Source organism: Sceloporus occidentalis, unplaced genomic scaffold (assembly GCF_023333645.1).
Source record: "Sceloporus occidentalis isolate IW3139 unplaced genomic scaffold, rSceOcc1.0.p SCAF_54, whole genome shotgun sequence".
NCBI lineage: Eukaryota > Metazoa > Chordata > Lepidosauria > Squamata > Phrynosomatidae > Sceloporus > Sceloporus occidentalis.
In genome coordinates this window covers 3332848-3352530 of record NW_028317034.1, presented here as the reverse complement: position 1 = coordinate 3352530, position 19683 = coordinate 3332848, and the positions used below count along the sequence as shown (strand labels likewise).

General features: G+C 40.4%; 1 protein-coding gene across 1 annotated transcript; it reads right to left on the bottom strand.

Moving 5' to 3' along the window:
- Window positions 1–996: 996 nt before the first annotated feature.
- LOC149288038 (serine incorporator 1-like) lies at window positions 997–6677 on the bottom strand. Its single transcript, XM_089492137.1, has 10 exons — window positions 6639–6677; window positions 5583–5744; window positions 4896–5089; window positions 4195–4274; window positions 3778–3915; window positions 3384–3553; window positions 2925–3015; window positions 1936–2077; window positions 1512–1742; window positions 997–1135 (listed from the first exon to the last, which is right to left on the bottom strand). Exons 1-10 carry the CDS (start codon window positions 6675–6677, stop codon window positions 997–999), a joined length of 1386 nt encoding a protein of 461 aa, XP_089348263.1.
- Between the last annotated feature and the right edge of the window lie 13006 nt (window positions 6678–19683).

The window sequence follows — 19683 nt, the reverse complement described above, 5'->3', positions numbered from 1 at the left end:
CCATGGCGACCTGGGATTTGTCGAGCCCTGGAGTAAAGCAATTCCCCATTACATGAAAATTAGTTTGCATGTAGACACACTTCCCCCAAACCATGGGAAAATGTCCATATTAGTGCTTTTTTTTTTTTTTTGTCTTCTCACCTGTTATAAAAGAGCTAAAGCATCCGACGGCACTTAAAATAAAATGTGCTGTTTACCCATCATCAGTCTATCGCTTTACTGTCTACAAGTATAACGTAGTATAGCATGTGCTGAGGGGGGGAAAAAAAGTCCAGAGATGGGATGTTGCCTTTATTTTAATAACTCACAAAATTCAAAATCAAGTAGTATCTGCAGACCAATGGCTGCAGTCCACCAATGCAAAGCAAAACAAAGTAACATGAAACTGCATACAGCTGTATACAATATAAAGCAGGGTTAATACAACTGTCAAGATTGCACACATTTAAAGTACAATATATTAACATACACACACAATTCTGACCTACAAATAAACCGAGATTTGATTACATTTCACATTCAGAAGAAAAAGCCCACTGCCTGGCGCCCCCCCCCCCCCCCCCATCAGTCAGTATCTGAAAATACAGGCAACAAGGACAGTGAGAAATCAAAAGGTCATGTTATCTGCTAGCATTTGTCCATTCATGATAAGGTTATTGGACACTTACCACACTACATCAATCTACGACTTTGGCCTTTCTACCACTTAATAGAATGATGGTGGGGGAAAAAGGCAAGATCTGGACCCACTGCGGTACATGTGAAAAGTGCAAATAATAAAATAGAGAAAACGCAAGTAAAATAGGTTAGATTGTTGCACTGGACTAGCAAGTAAAATATCGTTGGAAACCACCACTACAGACTACTCATTTATGGATAGTAGCTTCCTACTACAGTATGACACCATGCGCTAAGTGAAATACTATTACAGGGCATGCAGAAACAGTTAATGCTCCCGGCACATTTAAGATACTTAAAGACTCATCCGCGTACGACCTAGTCAAAGTCACGATTGCTGAGCACCAATGGAGCAACCAGCGTCCAAACGTACAGCACAATGCACACCCAGCTGGAGGAAATCTTGACCCAGACCGATGGCCATTTACTAGTCATCGTTTCATAAGAAGAATCAGGACTGGAAGGAAAAAGAAAAATATGAACCGTTCAATGTACTAAAATAATGCATACAACAGCTGCAAGGTACAATACATTGTTCAGTGGAAACACTAGGTACTATAGTTCAACAAAAACTCCCAACTCCACCAACATGCTTTTTGAAGTTTGCATTAATATATTAGCTCTCCTGTTGGGATGTATTCCGGAGCTAAACAGGTTTATGTGCCAAGTCTCGCTGAATTAAATCTGCTTTATACAGGGCCATCCAAACTTTTGGAGTTGAATCTCAAGAGTGATATTTGGAGGAGGGCTCAAGATGTAGGGCTGAAGATGTATGCGTAGTACAAACCAAACATGGCCTCGGAAAGTATTACAATTATCTGTCAATGACCTACCTGTACCAGTTTGTCAGGGTCATCATTATATAGAGAGATGCCAGGAAAAGCATAAAATGGAAAAACGAGTAGCTATAGGTAACCCCATCCTGCTCATTATCCACCGCACGGCGAGAGCTGTCAGAATCATCCAGGGAGCCATCACTCCTGCTAATCCCATCTTCAATAAGGGTGGTCTCATCACTAGTAAGGGTTAGTTTGTTCACTTGACTGTTGTTAGACGTACGAATGCTGTTGAAAAGAGCATATGAAGTAAATTTTGACTTAAATATTTATACTTCCAGGACTGGATTTATCACCAATGTTTAATCAAAAGGGCCCCAGACATCTTTACAAGTAGTACACATGCTATAGATAACATTGAGAATAGATCGACAGATATAAATAAACGTGGCTTGAAGGAGTCCGTGTTAAGCTCTCCTACCTGGAATACAGGACACACAGCAGGAAGACAACAAGTCCCACGATTCCCTGAGCATCCCACCACTGTACAACCTGGCCCTTCCCTGGAGTGCTGGTAGTGTTGTAGCCAATGATATTAAGCAAGCTGGGGTTGCATTTCCTATCTGGAAGAAATAGAGAAAACTGTCATGAAGTACATGAAACTGGAAAAAATGTTTCAATTAATTTGGTAACAATACCAATTTGCTCGTTCGGCAGGGGTGGGCTGACCCAGTGTGTGTGTGGGGGGGGGACTTGGACTGGTCCACTTGCGGAAGCATTACCCCGTGGTGAGGATCTACTGTGAACGTGGGGGAGGGAATGAGAGAATGAGCAACAGAAAGGGTGAGTGAGTAAGACAGTCAGCAAGAGAATGCCACAGATGATAGAGAGCTAGTGTGTAATAGCACAAGCGTGCATGGTTAAGGGTTTATTAGAGTGTGTGTTAATGTGTATTGGTGTACACGTTTCTAGAATGAGTATGTACGGCGTAATGTGAGTGTGTAAAATGTGTGCATGTTAGTAAGGCGGGGTGGGTCACAAGCGGCCACTTGGCTTTTCCTGACCACGGGAAAAAAACGGTCTCCAATTCAACACTTTTAGTTCATAAGTAAACTGCCAGATTTACAAGACAAGTACTGTACTTTGCATTTACCAATGTGATTCCCAGTAGCCATATTTAAATACCAGTACACAAACGTGTGTAGCTGTTAGGAGCCAGAGATCAATATAAAATGGCAAAAAAGGGATACTAGCTAGACCTTCTGCCATTTTTTTTTAGCAATTAACATTCCAGGGAAAACTACTCCATAAGCGCTCTCTCCGACATCAATTTCTTTTTACATTTTATTGTGTTGAGAAAGTATATTCGGTCTCTGCCCACAAAACCCACTATTCCTTCTCTCGTTTATTTGTAAGATTGTGGCTGGGGCCTGGACATAATTCACCCTAAATTATTAAGATTCAGCATACCTGGCTCATTAGTCATTGCAGACCACGTCAGATACATGGTGTAAATGGTAATCACTGAAGACTGAAGTAATCCCGATCTAGGTTGAGATTCCTTTTAAACGATAAAACAAAAGTTGTCAGATACATGTACTGTACCGTGAATTATTTTTTTTTGCACTCTTCTATATCTAGGATACATATATCCTGATGAAAGTCATCAATGACTGAAACGTCGACTTGACTTTGAATAAAGAAAAGTTGTTAACTTGAAGACCTGGAGTGCTGACCATCCTTGGAGAGTGCTATAATATATATGGTATTTACTGAATGAAGGTGCATTGGGGTCAATACATTTAAAATTCTGGTTTTTGACCTTTAGACAGGTTTAGCAATAAGAAACACACATGTATATGTAGAATATGGGGCCTCTCCCCAAAAAAACATATGCTTTGCATATTCATTTTTCTTTTTTTAACATACCTGGATTTTAGGCAAAACAGACATTATGGAAGCCCCAACGCACAGAAGCATGTTCACACTGATAAAAGCCTTGTTTTCAGTGCAGCCTTCAGGGTGGGTGTAATATATGTAAAAAAGCACTACAGCAACGAGGGACAAGGCATAGTTTATTCCAGTAGCAGACAGTAAAGCTGTGGGAACAAAAGCAGAAGTCCATAAGGAACATATCCAAGGATTTATGTGAAAACTATTTCTTAACATATCCTGTACAATGTTTGCATATCATCTAAAACAGTTGATTTTATCAAGATATGTTTGGCTGCAAAAGATTGTCACCTCACTCCCTACATGTCATACCGTAGATTACAGTAAACAAAAACAAACAAACAAAAAAAAAAAGTAGCATGGGGCCTACCTGCATACCAACACCTTGAGTTTCCTTCCTCCATTTTCTCAACCCAAGATTCATTCCAAGAATGAGCAAAGTCGATGAGCAACACCAGCTGAATAAGGATGAAGCAGAAGGCGCCACCCATGCCCACGTAAAACCAAACTACAAACAAAACAATAGAGACATTACGGAGTATCCATAACATGAACAGAGACATTTACAGGACAGAATCAATAATAAATAACTACCAGTTACCAGACTGCCTAACCATACTTTGGAGATCTGAACAAGAGGTATAGTCACAGTTCAAAGCAATACCTTCTAAATACTAATTTTAATAGATAAAAAAATCCAGGTGCAAACATTATGCAATATTAAAAGGCCAACAAACATTATTATATGACAACCACAACTCATCACTACACAAAAAAGCATTCTTACCTGTTGTGAAGGGCCCTTCAGGGATGAAAAATGCACCAACCGTAATTGCAATAGCAGCAGCAAACTTAAAGAACCAGAATCTGGAAAAAAGGAGATTGTATATTCCCATGTCATTGTCATATAGTGTCCACTGGATTAAAAAAACCCCTGTGTGTTGCTTGCTTTCTTACACAGGTTGTAACACAAAATGTTCTCCTGTGACATACAAGAGTCTTTGCTATACCATGCCATTCCTGTACAAGATAAGGCTGGGAAACAACAACAAGCTTTCCACTGAAAATATGGCTTTTCTATAAATAGAATTAATATTTTAGAGCTTCTTGATCCAAGAAGAAATCCGATTGCCTCTTGGAGTCAAGAAGGAATTTTTTTCCCCTGATGGCAGAATTCAAAGTAGCTTAATTAGGGTTTTTTTTGCCTTCTTTTGGATCAAGAATAGGAAGGTTAGGTAGAAGGGTTGAACTTGATGGACTTAGGTCTTTTTTCAACCTTATGTACTATGTACTCGATGAGGTTCCAAGTCACCAACAGGCATATTAACACCACATTGTAAAAAGCCTGCCCTGTAGCCCCGGCTGCCCCCCTGCTTACTTTTGAAAATTACCAACATTAGCCCAGAATGTTGGTCAATTTCTGCACATTCTACAAAGTCACCCATCATTATTGCCCTAACAAACGTATTTTGTATATTAATGTCTTACCCGTTGTGCACCGACGCTCGGGGATCCTGGCTGCTCTTCACTTTAATCATTAGGAGTGAAAACAGAAGGAAGAACATGGCCATGCCAAAGCACACACGATACACAGCCTTGTACCCAACCAGAACATCACAGTTCACATGACCGCTCACTCCTGGGATTGATGATCCAATCCCTCCGTCACAAAAACCCGGAATCTGCAATGGAACAATCACGGTAACAAGACACGTGTGGAGACGCCAACTAAGCGTTAACACCATAAGACAAGAGTCTTCTGCCCATTTTTTTGTCAATTACGGCACAATGGAACACAAGATTGCTTAAGTGAGTCCACCTCAAGGCCCAACAGTCAAACTAACAAGGTACTATGAATAATTACTATTTGTTGAGAACTAAGAAAATTGTATAAAACTACACAACATGATGCCCATCTCATAATACATACCATTTCAGTAACTGGTGAACCACAAAATTCAAGATGCTCACTGGCATCATGGAATTCATATTTCACCAAGAATGAGGACCACATTTAACCCATCCAGAGTAAAGGCCCATAACTGTTTCCACAGCCACTCATCCACCCTACCTAGAGAGCAGTTACATTTCAAAGTGCTTAAAGTCTGTGAGGGATTGTGTACCGATCTTTCTGATTCATGGCGTCATTTCAAAAGTACTTTGGAAACCGCAAACCTTTTTGAGCTGCTCCTCCATCCCCGGCGCCAACATCACACAAGCCACCACTACTCCAAGCAGTAAGAAGAAGGCGTAGATAAGGCGAGTTACTGTGGAATTGTTTCCACTTGGGCAGCATCGGCACAGCAGGCATGGCGCGCTACCACACAGGCAGGGAATCTACAGGAGAAAGATGACAATGACGCGGTATTCCATCCCTACATCAGAACTTTACATATTTTGCATTTTCAACCTTGGTAACAATACATGAAAGTTATTACAGTTGAACTATTTGATGTCTATGTCGACATAGTTTTGCTCCTATTATTCATGTTTTTTTTAACCTTTTCTACAAGCCATACATGTTGACACCTTTAGAACAGGTATGGACTGGCCTGGTCTTGATCATCGTGCACAGCCCCGTGCTAACCTGTCGCTCTAGATGAGCACTTCGAGGTCTCTAGCAGCAGAGAGGGTGATGCCCCGCTTTAGCCCTTCCCGATAACTGTTAATCTAGAACCCACATAGCATTTTGGTGGCTTTTCTTTTGCACTCGTCCCAAAATAACTATTCTATTGTCACAAAGAGAACGCTTAACACGCCCTTTTTCTATAGTGGTCCAATGTAAGGGATCAACCGAAGACTCAGACTATATGGCATATCCATTTTTCTTATAAAGACCTTCCTACAGACGACAGGGGTTAAATAACATATATGTATATATATATATATATATATATATATATAACCGCAGGGCATAAATAGGGGGGAGAAAAGAAGGCCAGGCCCTAATCTATTGACTCCATGAATATAAAGATCAATTCGATTTGTTTTCTTATAGTAATTGCTTTTTTTAGGTAATAAAAATAATCTTGATATCAAACGTCATACCATTATACTAATTTTACGTAGAACTATATATTGTGGCTGTGACTACGCCAGCATAAGTAAAGGTCTATGTACTACGGAAGGCCTCGGAAAATGCGTTATCATGTTACAGAATGCCACGCAATACGCGTTCGTTTCCCCTTTAAAAACTGCCCCACCGCCACGCTAGATATCCCCGCTTGTTACCCAGCTCGCTGCCGTGCACAGCCCGAGAACTCCCCCCATGTTGGTCTCGGTGTCGCACAAGAAAAATGGAACCTCTAGCCAGGACCTTGTTTACAAATCAAGCTAGCACAGCCTAAACAGCAGAAGCCGAAAACGTAATTTCCGCTTCCGGATTGTAATTTTCGCTCGGGAGCATTTTCAGAGTGAGGGATACTGAAAGAACCTTAGAGTGCTAATCACAAGAGACACAATACAGTATTACTGGCAGGTCTAACGGACCCATTTTGTTGGAAGTAAACGTTTCGGCAACAATACAGAATTGGAAAACACTCAGGGAACGGCGTGGCTTCTCAGGCTGGGTGCACATTTCTTCCAAATGGCTCACCAATATATTGCAATACACTGAGCACATGTGGCAGATAACACACAATGAACGGTATTCAGCAGTCACATTTACCAAATGGAATAGCTCTGGAAACCAGTTTATAGAATCAAGGTTCTAATCAGGCCTGCACTGGTCATCTTGTACAGATTGGTATAGATTGGTACTGCGGTGTAAAAAAATGTAATCTGGTGGACACACGCATTTTATGTGGTGTCAGCAGCCTTAAAGCGCCAGAGCCGCCAAGTAGGGTGACTATATATATATAAATATATATGCGTTAGACATGCGTTTTTAACTACATATTATGTACTTATCTCTTTGAAGTAAAGACCGTGATTGAAATATGGTTTCAAAATAACAGCAGAACTGCCAATATATATACATATTAGATCCTGCTGCCAATATATATATAGAAATATTAGACCTTGCTGCCAATACATTGAAGAAAATTGGACCTTACGCATTTCTTTGGCCCCCGCTCCACATTCCCCAGCATGCAATTACTCCCTGCGCTCCTGCACCAAAAAAAATATTTGCCACACTGACTGCAGATTAGGAAAAGACTGTGAGAGTCAGTGCAGTCTTCCCTCCTTCCACCTGGCATCCACACTGCCCACATAAAACCTGACCAGCACCCAGATAACACACATAGGACTTGCTATCTTAGCTCCCAAACAGCCCAGCATGAGTCAACATTGTCCCCAAACAGCCCATCCTGTGCTATCTTTGTCCCAAAAACATCCTGCCTGTGCCATTTTGGCCCCCAAGGCTCAAACACCCTGCTTGTGCCATCTTTGCCTTTCCACAAATGAATTATACATCTATGATACACACAATCACTTTTTACAGTCACTCACTAATTCACATTTTCACAATCATTTATTCTTACTCATTCACCGAAATTTAAACAAATTCATTAATTCTCTCACTCATTCAGACAATTCATCCACACATGAATTCATACTCTCACTCATTCAGACAATTCATCCACACATTAGTTCTATCATTCTCTCACTCATTTACACAATTCATATACACATTAATTCATACTCTCACTCATTCTCACTCACCCTCTCCCCCTTCTCGCTATCTACCCCCTCCCCCTCTCTCTATCTACTCCCTCTCCTCACTATCTACCCTCTTCCCCCTTCTCATTATCTACCCTTTCCCCCCTTTGTAGTTCACTTACTTTGCAGAAGTCATGAGGTGGGAGCGCAAGGCCTCTGCCTCGCTGCTCTGCCATGCTGCGTGCTGCTTCCCTGCTGAGCATCGGAATATGACATGATATTTTGGCACTCAGCAAGAAATGCTGGCACCACGACTGAGCTAGAGGCCTAGCGGAGGAGACTGAGGGGCACCGAGCGGTTGCTGAAACCGTATTCATGAGCGACCGATTGGCGCCCCTCTCTCTCCTCTGTGTCAAAAAAGAAGACAGCGTTTCATTTTTGGAGGCCACTGATTCCGGGACAATGCTGCCCTGGACCTGGGACTTAAAGTCCAATTTCGGGACTGTCCCGGGCAATCCGGGACATGTGGCCACCCTACCGCCAAGTCATCCTCGGTCCAGCCCTGGTTCTAAAACTGCCTAAATTCCAGGTATCTACAAAACACACAACTTACTACTAATCAATCAGTAGCTTGGGGTCCTAAAATCACTAGCCCCCGCCTGCTCACACCGCACTCTTGTTAACGTTTGTGGACATTACAACCTGTAAATCACTTATCCATACTTACCGACAGTCCTGAATTTCCAGGGACAGTGTTTTTTTTAGGGTCCTGTTCCATCAAATGCAGGTCTGTCGTGGCAAAAAAAATAATCCCTATGCACAGCACATTACACTGTGCACAGGACACATTGCGTTTTAACTGTGTATGTCTAAGACACACACAGACTAAACACTTGTAATTGAGTTTCAAACTGTCCAGTATCTGTACTGGGTAGCCTAGAGCTCAATGCTGCAGGGTCACAGGGTGTGGCACCGCCTCCTTTATCCCGGGATACAGTAAGGAAATGGAAAACATGCATACAAGAGTACTTAATGGCATCTCTTCACATTTTCATTGATCATGTGGCCGGTGTATTTTCCGTAATGGTGAATATTATCTCATAAATGTGTACAGAAACAGTGGAAAACATGTTTATAAAATGTTTATTAAATCGTGTAAATTCATCATTCTGTTAAATGTATTCAGTTATATAAATAGCTATCAAACAGGTATTTTTCTAAAATCCCACCTGGATTACTACAACTTCCTACTAACTGGTCTCTGCCTCTGCCCTTTTCCACTCCAATTCATCCTGAACACAGACCAATTTTCCTTTCTCCTTGTTCTTCATCTACTTCCCCACTGTGCCAGTCACTACATAGGTTCCATCTACTCTCCCGAATGAAATTCAAACTCCTGCCCCTGACTTATAGACTGCACAACAACTCTGCACCCCTATTTCTCTGCTCTCATATGCAAACCACCCTCTTCGTTCCTCCAATGACTTGGGTCTCTTTTCTACTATCACCTCTTCCCACTCCTGTATTCAGGATTTCACACACGCTCTTCCCTTTGTGTACGAGTATATTTTAACACCTGTTAATCATGTGTTTCTCTCTATAAATAAAATATAATATTAAACAGCTGGATGTTAGCTCATTGGACTGTATGTATGTGCTAAGTTCTAATTGACTCACAAGCGTATAAATCTACTACTTTTTAATAAATAACATTTTATGTACTTTTGTTTTCATAAACAAGATCAGCTTACACTTGTCATTACTATCTTTGCAATCATGTTTACTAAAAAAGAATGTGGCTTGTAGTAGATTTTACCATGTAATTTGCTTTATTGTACTCTTTTTTTCCAGCAGAGGGCAGGCTTTTCATTAACTGGGTTAATATAGGCTATTTAAGGACCTTACTTTGGATCTTTTACCTAGACTTACAAAACATCTAGATTTCAATTATTCTCAATCATTACACTGTTACCTGTTAATAGAGCATGTTTAAATCGTAATATAGGGTAAATAAATGTTTATTAAGCATTTTTTAAGTTTTTGTTTTTGGAGAAATTCAACAAAGGAGGGGGGGTACAGAAATAAGAAGAAGGGGGGGGGAGACACGGATAAGGGTACAGTCCAAATCCATCACAACATATACAGCAAGAAGAAATATGCAGTATGGAGGGGATACATACGGGAACCTCACATCTGGGTCCGCAAAATGACAATGGAAACATGATGGACCAATCAAAATATTTTACCAGATAAGCAACCCCGTCGCAGCCCGTGACACAACAGGATGTAGCATGTGTGGAGGGCTCCAAATAGAGCGGGGCCGGCAAGGCCGGGAAGCTATGGAGGCAAGGACAGCTAGGGGCCAAATCAAATGAGAAGTGAAAAGTGACCGACATCAGGGGGAAGTCGGGGCTTGGCTACAGCACAGTGGACAAGGCACCACGAGCAACCGTAAAGAAGGCACCCAGGGTGCGGCAAATGCGGTAGCATGATGGACCGGGAAGAGGACGGGAAGACAAAGGATCTAGGAAGGAGGAAGGGAGACAGAAAGCTGAGGGCAGAAACGGAACGGGAAGAAAAAGAGGGAGAGAGAGAGAAAAAAAAGGGGGGGGTGAGGCAAGGTGGGACTACGGAACGGGTGTGGCCGCCAGATGAGGGCGGATCTCGGGGCTAGAGAGGTATTGCACCCAGTGAAACCAGAGATGAAGATGTTTATCAGACCTGTCGTCTACCGAGCACATCAGCTCCTCAAGGGTACGTCTCTGCTCCACCTGCAGGATCCACTCCCGAATTGAGGGCGGGGCCGGGTCACCCCAATGTAGGGGGATAAGAGATTTGGCCGCCACCAGGAGATGGCGGAGTATCGTAGATTTGTACCAAGAGATAGGGTAGGGCATATGCAGCAGTAGGAGGAACTCAGGGGTGAACGGCAGCCTCCTGTCAGTGAGAGTTTGAGCAATAGAATGGACAGCAGTCCAGAAAGAGAGCATCCGAGGGCAAGACCACCATAGGTGAAGGATCGAACACGGGGAAGCCCCACACCTCCAACATTCATCCCGTACATCGGGATTGAATCGGGCCAAGAGCTTATAGGACATCTCCTGGTCCCGGTTGCTTATGGAGCACTTGTGAGTGAGGATCGATATCTTATGCCATTGACCCTCTGTAAGGGTCAGATTCAGTGAGCCCTCCCAGCGTCCTACATGAGGCGGGGTGGCAGGGTAAATAGCGGGCAGAAGGAGTCCATAGAGCAAAGACACACCATGAGCCGGGGGCTTAAATGGTAATATAATGTTATCAATATTATAGGCAATAATGGCAATTAGTTCTTGAATTCTGTGTAATTTCTATAGTTATGAAATCAAATACTCTACACATCATTTTAAATAATAATGTAAACAATAAAGGATTTTAACAAATTATTTATTATTATTCTTTTATTGATATAGCACCAAAAATGCATACAGTGTTTTTTACAATACATATATTCAAGGGGCATGACAAGACTACAATTGACAGACTAAGACAAACCGACACATTAGGTGGAAAGAGCCCTGCTCGCCAGCTTACAATCAAATGGAGTGAGGACAATCATAAGGAACAGAGAAGGTGAGAGGTAGTTGGGATTTGGGTAAATTACAAATCTCAAATTCTACAAATAAATCATTGGAATTCAACAGTTACTGATCTTCGCGATTTGTATAGACTTGTGGAGGCAAAGTGAAATAATCATTTAATAGTACCAAAAAAACAGTTAATTTAGGTCAACTCTTCCAAGTCCATTTATTTACTGATTTAAAACATGAGACAAAAAAAACTTTGTTTCAAAGGAGTATAAAATTTCTTCCAAGCTACTGTTAAAATGCTTTTTTAAGTTGGACAATGGAGATGTCAACTGGTCGTGCAGGACACGCCAAGTCCAGGTCTGAGTCTGCAATATAAGCAGGGCCGAACTGGAGATTAACATCATTACTAACTGTACCATTTACAAACTGTATATGAGGCTTAAGTTATCAGTGTACCTTCTACTTTCAGCTGCTGTGTATTAGCCATGGAAAGATTATTCACGTTGACAGAAGACCTAAATGTTCCAGACAGATAGAGTGCAGGAAAGAAAATTAGTACCAGTTATTCGTGCCTGCACAGAACATGGCGTGATGACAGGGTTAAGTAAATGATATGACCTTTTGAAAGAATCTGAAATGGAATCAAGGAACATTATATTTGAACAAAACTAATTTCTTATGGATGCTAGAACTGTGATAACACATAAGCATTTTTGCTTCTTGCATCTGCACAGAACACCACTATACATAATTTAACATCCATGTAACTTCTTGTAGTGCTTCTTAACCCCTTAAGGACAATGGGCGGTCCCTAAACCCATTGAAAACAATGCATTTTGAGCCCGTACATGTACAGGCTTTGTCATTAAGGGGTTAAAATGCTTCAATACAATCTGTTCCGCATTGGTTTTTTTCTTTATTACACTTGTTGTCTTTGACAAGTACATTTTTTTCCATTTTGATCATCATCAGGGGTAAACTATGGATGGTGGTCCAGCCCTGGAATTTTAAGGCTATTGGTTTCTTTAGGAAGTAAGTGCAGCTGCTGGCTAAATATGTGTGGCCGTACATTACAATTTTATGGTCCGTATGGGATGCTACTGCCCAACAGGCATTTTCCCTGTGTGCCAGATGGCCAGTCTGTGCCTAATCATCACTTTCTTCATATAGTACAGTGTAGCGGTGGGGATCCCACATTCTAACAATTTCACTTTTAAACTACCTTTCTACATAGGAAGAAGAGGGCCTCTGAACCTCTGAACTTTCCATACATTTTGGAATATATACACATTCTTGATACTGGATGCCCTTTAAAACATTCTGTTAAGTTATTTGGTTTTACATTAGGAGTTACTTGACTTTGTTGTTGTCATGGTTACACAGTTAATGAGATTGGAAAAAAAGACACAAGCCCATCAAGTTCCACCTTTTACAAGACATACCTATCTATGTTGACCCAGATGAAGGCAAAAAAATCCCTCCTTAAATTGCTTTATGACTCCAATAGCCTTACACATTTTAGGCAATGTTTAGCACAGAAATTAATTTTTCAGAGGCCTGTTGCCACATCAGGTTACTTCTCTACTAGAGAGGATTATACTTGTAAAGGGTAATGTCAACAGTAAATACAAGTAAATATATTGGACTGTTTGACAATTTTAGTACATAAATAGACAAAACACATTCTGAAGGTGAAAACAGGCAGTAGTCCAGGTGGGAAATTTCTCCCAAATTGGCACTTACCTAAATTGACACTTTTGAGCAAAAATATGTGTGTATGAAAGGTCACTTACATGGGCATGACAGTTTAGGCCAATAAAGACAAGACACAATTGTGGAACAAAGGCATTGGCCACCGCTTTAGCAACATAATACCAAACAATGCAGTAACGTTCTGGCTGTAAGGCCTTGGGCCCTGCAGGCAGTTATCCAGCATTTTACTAGAGTGGTTGTATCCTTGGGTGCCGTCAGTCTCCATCCGGAACCACCTCCGTAAACCCATTCATGATACATAATTCCAGACCAATCAAGCCAAACTGACCAACAGGGAAACAACGTGAAACTGTGGAGACAAACAGAAACAAAGCGTTAACGTTTGGCAAAATACAGAGGTAATCAGTTATTCCTATTATTAAGATTAATAGTCTGGAAGTTTACGGTGACCCTCAACATTTCAACAGGCCACCAGTTACCAAATAAGCTGATCCAACCCACATAAGTAAATCAATTCAATTTGCCAACATTTTGTAATGGTACTTTTTGAACAGAGTATCCTCATCGCCTCTTCTCAAACCTGGTATTATTGTTCTTTCTAAACCTTGTTGATGATCTTTTAAGTGGACCTATTCTCCGGGATTTGACCTTGCTTGTTCTGTGAACCTTGTGTGTACTCAGCCTGCCCTGACCCTTTGCTCTGATTTAAGTTTGTCCATAGGTTTTGTAACAAGAGAAGCAGCTAACTCCCAGTATCTGCCAGCTCTCTTAGACTTTCCCAAGTCATCTCTGGCCAAGGATATAGCATTTGATGAAGTGTGTTACACTGATACAGCAACAGTATTTTCAGACAGAAATATAAGTGACAAGTAACAATGACAGTATAAACCACTTACCAAGCGTCTGGATATACTATTGCAGTAATCCCAAATACCACAGAATGTAATAGTACATCCTACAGGAGATGTGTAATGCCTAAATACATAAGTAAGCACAAGTAAATTAATAAATTGAAACTACCTATCAGGAAAGGACTGTAGCTTTTTATGTTAAGTGGATCAGCAGAAAACCTATATAACTTTATCCTTTATTAGAAAAATATGTGTTTTTGCAAATATGTGATCTTAAATAAGCATTATTCATTCCTAGTACAGACGAGAGCATCCTGTTTCTTGGAAATTCATAGAACATGACGTATGTCGGTTGAGATTGTGAAAGTCAAAATATTCCAATTTCAACTTCAATTTTGTCAAACAGCACAATAGAAGATGTTGTTGGCTGATACAACAGAAGATTTAGCTGAGGGATAGGTTAGTCCTGATACCACATGCCCATCCTTTGTATTTTGGATGGGAGAGGCCCTAGACCTAAACTTACATCTGGGTTGTTTTGCTCTCTGCTGAGCACTGGAAAATGGCCTCTATGGTGGAAATGGGCCAGTTACAAGGGAGATCTCTGAACTTCCCAAACTGGCCCATTAAGTATGTGAGCCTGTCACCACCCAAGGCATGCCTAATCAGCCTAGACCAGACTATGTCACTGAGCTGGAGCACAAGTCTTTTCTCGGTCATAGAAAACCTGAAGCCCTGCCTTTCAATGTAAGCCTTGCTGTGTTACTGGGTATAAGTGCATGCTAAATACTGTGCTTTATATTAGTAATTGGATATTTGCCAGATTTCCTGTTCTAGTTATCTAGGGAAAGATGTTATGTTTTTTTAATGTATGGTCCATTTTAATGCCCAATATGTTCTGAAATTTCTGACAGCTACATATATAGCTAGGACCAAGTAACTATATTTCTTCCTCTTTCTAGCACTACCTGCCACTCAGTATATTTTGATCTGGATGACATGTATTGTATAGCACTAGGGATATACTGTATATGGATTTAATTATCTATTTTATAAATTCTACTTTATTTTATAATAAAACCAAGCAACATTTTTTGTTTAAAGAGTGTTAACCAGTGTTATGGAACCAGTGTTATGGAATGCAGCTAACCAGTAACTATAGGGAACATAATCAAACCAGGACAATGTATATCTAATACCCCATTAGGACAGGGGTGTGGGCAGCAGCCCTCCGCCACAATAAAATGGCACTACTGTTCTATGGGCTCGGGTCTCCAATGTAAATGGCCCATATACACTATGGAGGAGTGTGCCTAGCTGGCACAGCCTCCATAACAAACTTAAGTCATTGCAAGTTTGTCAATGCAAAACACATCTCAAAATGCAATACATTGTGATGCAATATCAAAGTCATATATAGCATGCTGTGAACATTCAGTAGCAGTACTTAAATAATTCTGTGTTTTTTAGATAATTTCACAATAACAAAATATGTAATACTAAAAGAATGAAGAGCGCAGGTAATACTCCCTGTGTTGCTTTGAATATTGAACTGCCGGTAAGCTTCAAATCTGTTTCAACAATGACACGGGAGGATGACTGGTTTTACCATAAAAACAGCAATATGAAGCTGTTTCTGTTTTAGGGGCACTGCTGGTGATGTGTTTGAATAAATGAGACCCATCCAGCTTGGCAATGTGTCTGCTGTATATCATGGTGAACAAGCCTTAGATGTAATAGTTGGTTATCCAAAAAAATAAGTCTGTAAACACTGATTAAATCAGAGGGAGCCTTTGAATCAGACTGGCAAGAGAAAGCCTTAGCTTGCTTTTATTAAACAAGTTTGTTGTACACATAGTTATAACAAAATATCCCTTAAATCTTTGAGTGCCAGAAATTGAGCAGCAATTTGTCCATTTGGTCATCACAACCCTATGACAGTTAAGGTGGTAGCAGCTGGTGGAGATAAAACATTACGATAAGGGGCAAAATGCTGTTTAAATAGCCACTATGCTTATTTTTGTTATTTTTTTCTAATGTCCCACATTTTGAGAAAGTACCCTGTACTGTGTTATTTGTTTAGGGCAGACAGAGATCCAGTTGATATCACTCACTCATTGCTCCTGGAGCAGCTAATTTGTAGCCTAGATAGATAGAAGGTATCTTAACTGCAGGAGCAATGCGAGAACATTACTCGGTTGGCGCCTAGTTTCAGCTAATTGTCTGAGACCCATTTTGATCAGACGTTGATGAGACCCATCAGGCTGCTTGTACCGCTCATCAGCTGTCAGTCAAACTGCTGCAGAAAACTAAGTGTTATTTCTGTATAACAGAAGCCAAAGTTATTGAAGTTTAGTGACTCTTCTACATAAAAGAGTTAACATACGGCTTGTGCATTGTGCATTGAAAGACCGCGAAACCGCTAATCTGGACATTTAACTATGCTGCTGTTGCCAAAGAGGCTTAGAACATTTCCAGTAATACAGTTCATACCAAAGACAAAGTGCTCTATTTATCATACTCAGCAAATAAAATGTTGTCTGCTGATAGGATGCACAAGGAAGCAGCCGCAATCAATCACATTATTTTCCCCACTTGCATTAGTACGCAATTTGATTTGTGTCAGCAAGAACTATGAGGTGCTGAAAAACCAAAAGACTCTCCATTTGGCACAAAGTATTCCTTGGACATCTAGTTATATACAGTAGTAAAAATCAGGAATCCCAGTACCTGATAGCTGTGTTCCCTCTAAGCTGTGCGCGCACATAGCTTTAAGAGGGAGCGCACACGAACAAAAATTGTGCGCACAACCAGTAGCGTATCGAACGGGGGGGGGGGATCCGCTACTGGTTGTGTGCACGGCACCCCTCCAGAGACGGACAGTAATGTCCGCCGCTAGAGGTGCAGGCTCGGATAGAGGGAGATCCATCTTAAAAAAAATAAAGGGAGAAGGAGGTCTGTTAATGCAGACCTCCGATCCTGCTCCCTTGCGATGCGCGCGGCAACTGATGTTGTACGTCGGGATTTGATGTCATATCCCGGCGCACAGCACTGAAGCCACGCCCACCGCCTCCACTGCACTGGAAGGAGAGGACACAGAAGAGGAAGAATGATGAGGAGGAGAAGTGACAGTGACAGAGAAAAGGTAGGAAAACATTCTGTGAGAGTGAATTAGTAAGTGTGTGAGAGTGATGGGTGTTATGGTGTAGTTTAAACTGAATGTTTTTGAATGAGTGTGTGTAAGTGTGTGGGGGGGATAGCATGGCATAGGGAGGCTGTAATCATATTCTTATCATGCTCAGGTTCCCGCATGTACTGGCTGCCTGAGCATGATAGGAGTGAGATTGCTGTTAGCAATTATATTTTTTTGTTCAATTTTGGTGTGTTAACCACACCTTTATTAAAAGTAAGTAACACACCAAAATTGGACAGAAAAATTCGATAACAATATTAATATATATATATGATTGCTAACAGCAATCCCACTCCTATCATGCCCAAGCAACCAGTACATGCTAGAACCTGGACATGATAGGAGTGTGATTGCTGTTTATCATATATATATATATATATATATTGTTGTTGATGATTTTTTTGTCTAATTTTGGTGTGTTACTTTTAATAAAAGTGTTTTTTTTTTAAAGGTGTGTGTGAGGGGTCATTTTCAGTTTCAGTCAAGTGAATGCTAAATTTTCAGGTCCAGAATTTTCATTTCGGTGCACTAAAGTGGTAGGCCTACACCACATCAATGTTTGGCTTAGTATATAGTGATTGGGGTTATGCTGCATTATTGTCAATGTCTGGCTCAATGTATAGTGATAGGTGTTGTGTTGTACCACGGCCAATGTGTGCCTCTGTATATAGTGATAGGTGTTATGCTGTACCACCGTCAGTGCGTGCCTCAGTATATAGTGATAGATGTTCTGCTGTACCACTGACAGTGTTTGCCTCAGTATATAATGATAGCAGTTATGCTGTACCACCCTCAATGTTTTCCTCAGTATATAGTGATAGCAGTTATGCTGTACCACTGTCAATGTTTGCCTCACTATATAACATTAGCAGTTATGCTGTACCACTGTCAATGTTTGCCTTAGTATATAATGATAGCAGTTATGCTGTACCACCGTCAATGTTTGCCTTAGTATATAATGATAGCAGTTATGCTGTACCACCGTCAATGTTTGCCTCAGTATATAATGATAGCAGTTATGCTGTAACACAGTCAATCTCTGTTTCAGTATATAGGCTTGAGAAAGACCTGTGCGTCAAAACGTTGCCTGTGTGAAATAAACCCACCTTATTATTTGAGTGCTGAGCCTTTGCTTCTTTATTTTGGATTTATTGAGGGACTTGGTGGTACCCTGGCTCGTGCACCATTTTACTGCTGAGGGCTGCATTCCAACCTTTCTTTTTGTGTATGCTTCAGTATATAGTGATAGGTGTTATGTTGTACCACCGTCAATGTCTGCCTTAGTAAATAATGATAACAGTTATGCTGTACCCCTATGCAGTACACGTACAGGATCCGCCCCAGGTGCCAAATACTCTAGGTACACCCCTGCGCAATACAATTTTTCCCAATTTTTTGTTTTATCCTTTATGCGGCCTGGAGCCTCCGCTCTTGATTTGCTCATAATTTACTTATGCAGTGAGAATTTCACCTTTAAAAAAACATTACAGTAAGTAATACTGTTGTGTAACTAATACTACATTATTACACTATAATGTAGTATTATTAACCATGAGCGAGCTATACCAAAAATATAGAATAACAATTTAAATGTAACATTTGCAGAAGCATATTGTGCGCACAAAATTTTGGCTCTGGGAAAATTTTTGCACAAGAGAAATTTTCTGCGCACACCACCTAAGAAAAATTAGAGGGAACATTGCTGATAGCTGGTACCCACTGGTAAGAGCAAATTCCACTAACCTACTCATTTATGTGCTGTTTGATTAAAATATTAATAATAATTTGCTATATAAACATATATAACCTTGATTTGTTTTTTAATTATTTGCAGTACAATTGATCTTTTGTAATAAACACATTAGAATGCATAATTAACATTTACAAGTAATAATGAACTATATAAATACTGTTAACCACAATATTTGTTAGAGATAGAAAAAAAACCCCAAGGAAACTAAAATATATTTTACAAAAAAATAAAACAAGTGCAAAAACAAAATGTAAATATTGCGCAAACTATACTTGTGTTCAACCATAATATAGTGTTAATAAATCAATATACTACCGATGAATTGGAATCCCCAAAAAGTTGAAGTCTTCTATGTAATGTTGGATTTGTTGAGTCAAAATGTTCGTATGGTGGATCATAAAAGAGAAACAAAGAAACAGTGCAATATGTTTAAAAAACAACAATCCAATCCCCAATGCCCACCAGTAGGTATGATTACAGTCGTTTTCCCTTTTGTCTTCACACATTATTCTAACTACAGAAAAAACTTTTAAGAGCAACTTTTTCTCATACTTCCTGCATGTACAGCTGTGCTTTCCGGTACATATTTTTTTTCTGT